Source organism: Gossypium hirsutum, chromosome D11, assembly GCF_007990345.1.
Source record: "Gossypium hirsutum isolate 1008001.06 chromosome D11, Gossypium_hirsutum_v2.1, whole genome shotgun sequence".
In the NCBI taxonomy this organism is placed as follows: domain Eukaryota; kingdom Viridiplantae; phylum Streptophyta; class Magnoliopsida; order Malvales; family Malvaceae; genus Gossypium; species Gossypium hirsutum.
Window position 1 is genome coordinate 52352854 of NC_053447.1, and position 10896 is coordinate 52363749.

A 10896-nucleotide genomic window follows, 5' to 3' on the forward strand; every position below is an offset into this window, starting at 1 on the left:
TAAGGTTTAAATTATGAAATTTCTTATGAAATGACTTATCATGTGATCAATTCGAAAAAGGCTTTGGTTAAATGCACTAGCTTGTGACCATGGTTGAATGATATGTTTATGACTTGTGTGTTATGCATATGGAATAATTGTGAAAAGTAAAGAAATGCAAATGAAAATAAAGAAATTTGGAAGAGTTAAAGTTATATAAAATCCTACTAAGCTTGGGATAATATATATGTGATACGGTGGATTTATTCACCTTGTGAATTGATGAATATAGCTTGATGAGTATTGTGGTATCAATATTGAGTTATTCTTGATACGTATAGATTTCATATTTGAAATGAATTAATATGATTAAAGTTTATACGAGCTTACTAAGCATTTGTTGCTTACGTAGTTGTTTTCCTTTACTTTTCAAATTATCGGAAGCTCGATCGGGTTGGAATTTTGTCGGAGTTATATCACACTATCTATTAGTTCTATCGGCACTTTTAAACATTTTGATTTGGTTATAATGGCATGTATAGGTATTCTGGTTAATGTTGGCCTATATGAGTTTTGTTAATATTAGCCACTTATTTGGCTTGTGTTTTGGCACATATTGGTTTGGTGCATATTTGTCTTAAATGTTTGATGTGAAGTTTGGTTTATGGTTGTATGGTGAAAGGTAAAATGTTAGATAAAAGTGCATTTACATACATGTGTTTTGGGATGCAATGAATTGATCATGAATCGGTACCATGATATGTAAGGTATATATATAACTAAATATATTAGTATTTGAATTTCATTTTGGGCATCAAATGGTAAGTTTTGGTAGGTAAGTGACTTGGTTAGAAATAATACAAATTAGCTTGGTAAACTTTAGTTACAAATATGCATATAAGTTAGTTATACATATGAATATATTAAAAATGTGAATATACCTGTTATAATTTGATATCTGAGGTGCCTAAAAGCATATTGATTGTAAGTGACAATATTATATATTTAAAGCTTGATTTTGACTTGTTTTTGATGTCTAATTATGGTTTGTAGATATGCACAAAGTTGATTGTAGGTTGACACAAAATTGGGTGAGAAATATGGCTTGTAAAATGGCCTATTTTCGTCCACACGGGTAGAGACATGGGAGTGTGTCTCAACCATGTGTGACACACGGCCAGGTGACATGGCTGTGTGTCCTTTGTATCTTTTAATTTGCATAAGTCAGTATGCTTAAATTTTTTACACGGCCTAGCACACGAGTGTGTGGCTTGACCTTGTGACCCCTGTACCTTAATATTACAAGTCAGTATGCTCACACGACCTAGCACACGGGCGTGTGGCTCGACTATGTGATCCAAGTCAGTAAACCCATAATTTTGGACACAATTTGAAATACGGGTGTGTCCCCTGACCGTGTGAGCCACACGGCCTGACCACACGAGATTGTGACCCCTACAGTATTGAAAATATTAAATGTTTTTGAAAATTTTTTTGAGTTTTCGATTTTGTCCCGATTTGTTTCTGATGCGTAATTTGAGCCTCGAGGACTAATATGAGGGACAATATGTATGATTTTAATTGGTTCTTGACATGAATGATATATGATATGAAATGTTTACATTTTTTGTCTGTTTGATTTATAGATTTCTGTAATACTCCGTAACCCTGTTTCGACGATAGATTCGGGTTAGGAGTGTTACAGTTGCAACTATCTTAGTGTTATTTAATTATAAAGACTTTTTTTAATGTATTTTCAATTGGTTGGGAAATATTTATTTTAACGTTTTTAGTGTATTTGATGTATTATATTTTTTAAATTTATTTTTATATATAAAAATAATATAGGTAGGTCGAGTCAGACTCGAGTTTAGTATTTTTTTTATCTGGGTTAGGCTTAGACAAAATTGTAGACCCATTTTTCGGGCCGAACCAGACCCAAACCTAAAAACAAACCTAAAACTTTATATTGACCCGGTCCGACCCATGATGAGGTCTCATGACGTGTAAGAGGAAGATGAAATGAGAAGAAGTTTCTCCACTTGTTTTATCTAAAATATCTAAATAAAACAATAAAATAGTAAAATAAAATAAGATATTACAACACAATAACTATAAAATCTATCCATCATTTTATAATTTATGTCTTAAGATTTATTATCCATTTCTCATGAAAATATTATGTCGATAATTCATGTGAATACTTATTTTATATAATAATATAAATTAATTTTTATAACATGATAAAAATATCGATCCATCAAGTTCTATTTCTAGGATCAATTCACCAATTTCTCATTAGATTCAATGGTTGAAATCATGACAACAATTTCACTATTTTTTTATTTAAAATTTCTATAATTGTCTTATCACTTGTTGATAAATACACTCTATGTCCTCGTACATTTTCACTAATTCAATTTAATCCTTTTATACTTTAAATTTTACACTTTGACCCCTACATATTAGTCTTTTTAACTTCTTTTTTTTGATCTCCTATTACCTTATCTGTTAATACTAATAATTCTTATTTTGTTTATTAGGAAAAACTTGACTAGTATTTGTCCAAAGTAACATTATTATAACCAAAGAAGTTTTGAGGATGTTACATTATTAGTCCATCTGTTGATTTGATTAGTTCATTGTATAAAAAAAAGTTCGAAAAGAAAAGAAAGAAAGAGGTAAAAATTTAGAAAATAAGAAAAATGTAGAAAATTTGTAAAATTTTATAAACACATTTAAATAACAATAATATTGTAAATTCACAATACTATTATTAAATTACACTAACAACCTAACATAAGTAATATTAACAAATAGACCATAACCCAAAACTCAATTTTTGTGCTAAAAAAGAGATACAAGAAATCTCGCCTTAGGTGGAGGGACGGTGGGAGAAGCAGATCTAAAGGCTGAAGGCTTGATGGGGGAGGGTGCCTAGGTGGGGGGTGGGCCACGGGTTATATATTTAGTAGTTTTGTTTTCATTTAGGGTCTGTTTGATTGACGGAATTGATTTTCCGGAAAATCATTTTCAACTTTTCCGGTGTTTGTTTGGTTGAAAACATTTTCTATTTGGAAAATCAGCTCCAAAACACGGGTAAAATGCCTTACAATTTAGGGAAAATGTCTTCCCCTTTCAATTTCCGTAAGACAGTTTACTGGCTTTCCTCTCTATCGATTTTTTCGGTCCCTCCTTCTTCATTCCTTCATTTCTGTTAGAAAACTTCCCTGAGATTCTCATATTTTTCCAGTAACCCCCCCACTCTCCTCCTTCATCCTTTCATTCCTTCATTCCTCTCTGTCGATTATCGCCGTAGTTTTCTGTGGGCTCGAACTCGTATTGGAACCTAGACGAATGGATATCGCAGCTGCTGCAGTGCAAGCCTTTGTCGGAGCAGTAGGTAACGGATCTGTTTTGAATTTCTTCATTTGCGGTTTGATCCATTTTTTGTTTAGTATTTTCTCTGTATGGGGTCAGATCTATTTTTTTCCACCGATCCATTTTTTTTAGGAAGGAAATTTCTTCATTTTGCCACCGATCCATTTTTTGTTTAGTATTTTCTCTATATGGGGTCAGATATTTTATCGAAGACTTGTAATAATATTCAATGAGATAATTCTTTTGACATGTGTTGTCCTAGTTTTGTTATTCTATTACAGTAATTAATTACAAGACATGGACTGAAATTGATTTTCCTCTTACACCATTTTCGAGTGCCTAGTATCCTTCTATCTGAATTTCCCTTTTCAAATGTAGGTGTTTTTGTTTATTTTCTTTACCCCACACATATAGATACGAGATTATGATCCTCCAAATCCTTCAAATTGTAAGGGAAAATGAAACAGTGATAAGATATTTGTTAAATTATGTTTTTGTTCCACTTGCTTTCACTGATATTGATTCGTTTGTTTGTTCGTTTGTTTGAAAATCTGTTGCTTGTTTTCACTGATATTGATCCATTTTGTTCGTTCATTTTCTCGTATGCTAACCATATTTAATTGACTAAAGAATTGGTTTTTGAGACTAAAAATTAATAGCCTCAAAATGTTCTTAGAGGGTAGAAATGTTCTGAATTTCTCGACAAGTTTGGCGAAGTCTATGGGTATCAGTTACCCTTTTTGTTGCGTTTGGTCACGCTTAGGCTTCTCACAATAGGAAGTTTTACACAAGCCTTATTTGTCTAACTCCTGAATAATAGAACGCTCTCTGTTAAAGAGCGAGAAGCTGTAATTTGAGTTGTGATAAATCAATTTCTTGCTTGCTGGATTGATCTTATTTGGACAGTTATTTTAGTGTAGTCAAGCACCATATTTAGGAGTCAATGGCAATACTGAGCTTGCAAAAGCCAACTTTCATTGAGGCACATGCATTTTGTGTAGGCATAGGTTCTTGCTGACACGGTTCTAATTTCTTTCTATGCTTGACCTCCAGCTATACAATTCTTGCTGTCCTAACCTCTACCTCAGCATTTTTACTCCTGTTAGTGGCCTTGGTTGATAGTTTCATAAGAGGTTAGTGTTAAGCATATTTGGAATGTCTTATTTCTTGATTCTGGTCTGCTAATGGCATGGCATTTGTGGTTGTTATATGTTTGTGGTGCTTGATATATGATTTGGTATAATATGCATTTGTGGTTGTTATAATTCAGTTCAAGTGAATTAAGCATGGTTGTTGGATGTGTTTGGGTATGGTTTATTATTGATTTATTTTTACTGTAATTTGTTTATGTATTATTTGCAAAATGGCAGTGATGAACTATTATATTTGGTTGATGGTAGGTAAATACATATGTGCCTACGTCATGAATTTTGGTAATTTTGGCATGATTTATAGCATATGGCATCCGAATGTAGACTGATTTTCAAGTGAGCAATGTATGATTAATGTATGAATTGGCATATGTGCCTTTCTCTGGTTAGCACTTACTGATCTGTTAGTATTTGTTAACACTTAATGATCTGTTAGTATTTGATGCTAGAGAAAAGGGGTGATGAATGTTCATTTGATATCTAGCATATTTGACTACAAAGGAAGGTCTTTAAGTAACATCGATGCCTCTGTTTCATCAGAATGAGCTCTTTGGCTTTTGTTTCATCAGAATGTTCATTCGATATCTGGAATTTGAGTCTGCCATCCCCATATGGCTTTTGCCAACTTCCTTTGTTCAATCTGTTTCAGTTTTTTGAGAATATTCTTAATTAAAAATTTGAATGCTAAAGTTTGGTTTCAGTTAATCAGATGTTTTACACACATTAAAAAGGTCTTGGATTTTTCTTTTCGTTGATATTGTTATAAACAGTTAAATAACACTTTTCATGCTTTGTGGTAACAAAATCATGCTGGACATTTGAGTAAGTGGAGGCATTTGCTTTTTTCATGCTGAAAATGGAGCAAACAAACTTATGCTGGACATTTGAGATTATAGCAATTATAGCATTGTACTTAAAAATTATTTATTTTTATAAAAATTAATCAATTTTTAATTTAAAAAATTATAAAAAATAGAAATAAAAAAATTTATAACATTGTTCCATTTTTTTGTTTAAATTTCGAAATAAAAAAAGAAAACACACTTGATAGCAATTTATAATTTAATTTTTTATATTTTAAAAAAGAGGCATCACCATTTTTAATAATGTTTTTGTAATAAAAAATAATACTTACTGTTAATGTATATTTTTTATAAATAATATGTTAAATATTAAAGTATTGCACCTAATAATATATTGATTTTTAAATGAATTCCATTCAAATTTTCCATTCAAATTCTTGATTAAATATATAATGAGGGATTAATTAATTAATTATACATGAAAGATAACCTAATAATATATAACAAAATCATGCACCAATTGCAATTTCCTACAAGAAAACTCATTTGTCATGCTTTCATTTTCATATGCTTATCAAATATATTGAAGTATTGTATTAACCAAATCATTTATTGAAGTATTGTATTAACTATGATCAATATATTTTAAGTGGTACTTTCAAAAAATTATTATGCAATTATAATTAGCTTGATATGTATGTATGCACTTTTAGTCCTGGTAACTTTATGTGATCTTATGAAAATCTTGCATCTTTTTTGTAGTGATCATATATTTGTGTGGCATAATTTTGTGTAGATGGATCGTAATCAACATCAAATGGCAATTGCCAGAGTTGTGGCTTCAATTTTAGCTTTTGGAGCTCTTTGGATTAAAAAATTAGAAACTAGGAAGGAAATTGCTTCTCGCCCTCGTGTGAATCGAGATTATGAAAGAGAAAATTATATTAATAGTATTTTATATATTGGTGACCAGCATTGTATTGATGTGATAAGGATGAGACCGATCGCCTTTTTTAATTTATGTGATATTCTTAGTACGAATAATTTGTTACAATCATCTAAATCTGTCAATATTAGGGAGCAAGTAGTTATATTTTTACATATAATTGGTCATAATGTAAGGTTTCGAGTATTGAATCTAGATATTATAGATCAACTCAGACAGTTCACCGTTACTTTAGGGTTGTATTGAGAGCTATTTTGAAATTGTATAGACTAGTTATTAGATTACCTGATGAGTCAACTCCTAGTGAAATTAGAAACAATCCAAGGTTTTATCCTTATTTTAAAGATTGTATTGGAGCATTAGATGGAACTCATATTCATGAATCCGTTCCACCTAGCATGCAAGGAAGATTTCGTAGTCGTAAAGGGGGGACGACACAAAATGTATTGGCTGCCATTACATTTGATTTGAAATTTTCCTATGTTCTAGCTGGTTGGAAAGGTAGTGCACATGATTCTCGTATTTTCAGTGATGCACTTTCACGCCCAAAAGGATTAAGAATTCCGGAAGGTAATATTTATCACAAATAGTTCTAGTAAGCTCATAGTTTATTAGTATTAATTATGTATTGTAAAATTGTAGGTAAATATTATCTTGCTGATGCTGGATATGGCATCCGAATTGGATGTATTACCCCATATCGTGGTGTCCGATATCATTTAAAAGAGTTTGGTGCTGAAGGGCCTGAAAATACAAAAGAACTCTTTAATCTTCGTCATTCATCATTACGGATCACTGTTGAACGTGTTTTTGGGATTTTGAAGAAACAGTTTCGTGTATTAGCTGCTGAACCATTTTGGATTTTTCAAACTCAAGTAGATATAGTTTTGGCTTGTTGTATCATTCATAATTATATAATGGGAGTTAATCCTAGTGATTTACTTAATCAAGGATTATACGAGGTGTCTGAGTTTGATTCGATAATACAAACTCCCACGGAGCGAGAAAGAAGACAAGAAGCAAGAGAATGGTCTGCTAAGAGAGATGAAATTGCACAAACTATGTGGACTGATTATATGGCTAGAAATATTAGGTAGATTTAGGGCTTAGGGTTATTGTTTCTATGTTATGTATGTTTTAGTATTAAAATTGTTTTTTTTTTGTAAATGTTGGTTGGGTAATGATATTGAAATTTTAGTTGAATTTGTTAGATATTGATTATGTTTTAACCTTGTTGGAGATTGAATTTATTATTATGTTTTAAGCTTGTTGGATATTGAAATGATTGACAATGATAATTATTTAATGTAGAATGGGTAAGGGCAACAAAGAAGGGACATCCAAGCAATTCAGGTGGACAAAATTGATGGAACATGTTTTCCTTGAAATTCTAGCAGAGGAGGCTCGAAAAGGAAATAAGCCTTCTAATACTTTCAAAGCAGTTTCTATTAATCGAGTTGTCGATGCCATTTCTGAAAGATTCCAAGTCCAATGCGATGCGAAGCATGTGGAAAATCATTTGAAGACAGTAAAAAACCAGTGGCAGATTATATGCAAAATTCGAGGTGAAAGTGGTTTTGGATGGGATGATAACATGAAAATGATCACATGTGATAGAGCGACATATGATGCAGCAGTGATGGTAATATATGTATATATATGTTAAGTATATTTCAATTGTTTTTTACTTGTTATTCTAATTGTGTATAATATCCAACAGGCACACAAGAAGTATGAACCATCTTTGAATAAAAGCATTGATCATTATGATGAAATGGCTTCGGTTGTTGGCAAAGATATGGCAACAGGGAGTTTTGCCAGAACATTTGCTGACATAGATTTGGATGATGGTAATGAAGATTCAATGCCTGTAGACTGCGACAATGAAGAGGCTGAAGAGGTAAGAACAAATGTATCTTCATCTGGCACACCCAAACGTAAAAGAAAAAGTGTTCAAGAAAGTCTCGTTGATGAACAAATTAAATTTGTGGGTGAACAACTTGGCAAAATTGCTAATGCTTTGGAACAATTTACTGCCGATAAGACATCACAGCTTTACGAACAAGTGATGTCAGTGGAGCAAGAAGGATTTGATGATGACTTCTTGTGTTCTGTGTTTGATTATCTAGTGAGTCATGAATCCGAGGCCAAAGCTTTTTTAATTAAAAGTAAGAAGCATAAAAAAATTCGGCTTCAAAAATTTTCTCAAGGTTGAAGATATTAATACTTTTATGTGGTGTAATATTATGCACTTGGACAATGTTGTTACTATGTGGTGTACTACTAATTATGTATTTGGATAATATTATTAATTTCTAGTACTCATTGTGGTTTCGAAGCAATTTATAATTATTCAATACTTGTTTTTTTAACACAATTACAAATAATTTATTTGATATTAGTTTTTTTCAATTTATAACGATTAATATTGTAGCTTAATAATTGAGTATTATTATAAATAAATCATTACAATATATGTAAAAACAATTTAAAATATAAAAATTTATTAATATATGTAAAAACAACTTTTCCGGAAAATATTTTCAAGAAATCTGCCAAACAACAGAAAATATTTACACAAATTCATCAAACACCAGAAAATACTTTCCAGTAAATCATTTTACAGAAAAGTAAAATATTTTCCAGAAATCATTTTACGGAAAACATTTTACTGCCAAACAAACGAACCCTTATTTTTATTTTTATTATTGGGTTGAATTCAAAAAATTGGGTCGAGGCTTCTTTCCTGGCTTAGCCCAGCCTGAAGAAGCTTAAATTTTTACTGATTATTTTGGTTTGTAGTTCAACTACGATTTTTCTCAGGTTCTCAATTCAAATGATTCTTTTTCTAGTTTCCAGACTGATTATCTGCCTAATTTCAAACATCTTTGCAAATAATCATCAATATCTTATATATTTTTTAATTTCATTAAATTCTATTTTATTCTCCTATTTGATTCTTTTCCACATTTTTACATTCACAATTTTTTAGATTGAATTTCCTTTTTTTTCTTTTGACTCATTTTCATATTACAATCTTTTATTTGGACAAAAAGTAATCAAAACATATATTTAAAAGATTTTAACAAATAAAAAAAATTTGTGGGCAAAACAAAATAAGAATGTCATGAATGGTACTTTACAATCCGTGAAAAAAACAACAATGGTAAATGATAAGTTTCATCGCTTCAACTTTGACAAAAAAAGAACGTTACAGCATGTTGACAATGGATTTTGTCACAGTTAAGCACAACATGTCTAGGATAACTGCAAGTATATATAATGGTAAGAAAACCAACTTTGAAAGATCCAAAACAGCAAGTAAAATCATCAAAAGAACTGAGCATCCACCATACTAAAGATGACTACAACAAATCCATCCTTAAAAACTAACAAAAACAAGACTACTTGCATGAGCAAAACTAAAACTTGTACAAAACGAAACAAAAAACTTTCACCATTTTCATGAGAAAAATAAAGACTTATTAAACAATGAGAAACAACAAAAAATCACATAAAATTTAAGACAATACGAGTCCAAACTGATAAATAGAACTACTTATTATTTTCAAATGCCGCCAAAACAAAAAGCAGATAAAAAAAACCAACTAAGAACCACCCATTGAATATCAACAAACTAAATAAATCAAAATAAACTCATAAAATTATTTATTATTTCAAAATACGTTAAAAATATAAACGGATAAAAAAACCAAATAATATCCACCATTTGAATATCAACTAAACTAATTTCAAAAACAAATAAAAAGCAAGAAAAAAAAACTCCACCATTCGAATGTAAACAAACACTATAAGAAATTAATAATATATCCCATTTAGTTGTAAAGAGTAAAACATAGATTTAGTTGTCAATGCATTTTTGAGTATCCTTACCATACAAAATTACAAAATATTATCACATGGATTAGTTCTTTGACCTCAATGCATGCTATTATGTTTGAAGCCTAAACCTAGTATTGTTTTATTATTATTATTATTATTATTATTATTATTACTATTATTGGCAAAAAATAAAAGAAGGCCTGATTCAGCGCTCACAAAGTCCAGCATTTATCACACATATATTTTAAATACAAAGAATCACTTGGGATTTTGACAATTGTCTATATTACCTTTTTGGATTTTACCCTTTTCTTATTTTATTTTGTTCTGTTTTTGAGCGACCAAATAATTGTTAATCGAATGGACTATATTTAACCTTATAGTTTCTAAATTCTAAATAATAATCTTAATAATAAAGCTTGTGAAAAGTTCATCATTTTATTTCCCATACCTGTTTTATAATTTATATTCGGGGTTTGTAATTATCTCTTTCAATGATATTCTCTCCGAAATTCAAACTCATATTTTCTTTTAGAAATACAATGTGTGTTACCACTACACTCAACATTTTGGTTGAACCAATGTTTTTCAAGATCAGACCACTAGTTCACTAGTCTAACCACTTCAACTGGTTTTTTAACCTGTTCAATCAGTTCGTACCAAATCTCGATCTAACTAATTCAAAGCCACTATTCGGACTGATCCCTCGTTCAATTCCCAATCCAACCGGTCTGATCGTCTGATCTAGTTCAAATAGTGTTGGTTCAAACCCTCCCTCATTAATTACTTATAA

The 10896-nt window shown here is 30.6% G+C and overlaps 1 protein-coding gene across 1 annotated transcript; it reads left to right on the forward strand.

Annotated features, from left to right (window-relative positions):
- The first annotated feature begins 7565 nt into the window (after positions 1–7565).
- On the forward strand, positions 7566–8630 carry LOC121223100 (uncharacterized). Its single transcript, XM_041104098.1, has 2 exons — positions 7566–7902; positions 7981–8630. Exons 1-2 carry the CDS (start codon positions 7573–7575, stop codon positions 8473–8475), a joined length of 825 nt encoding a protein of 274 aa, XP_040960032.1. The 5' UTR covers positions 7566–7572; the 3' UTR covers positions 8476–8630.
- Positions 8631–10896: the final 2266 nt, after the last annotated feature.

Bases quoted from the DNA above. Each gene is read 5' to 3' on its own strand.
- LOC121223100 (XM_041104098.1), top strand. From the start codon at position 7,573: ATGGGTAAGGGCAACAAAGAAGGGACATCCAAGCAATTCAGGTGGACA. The intron at 7,903-7,980 runs GTAATATATGTA...AATATCCAACAG, and splicing joins CATATGATGCAGCAGTGATG to GCACACAAGAAGTATGAACC.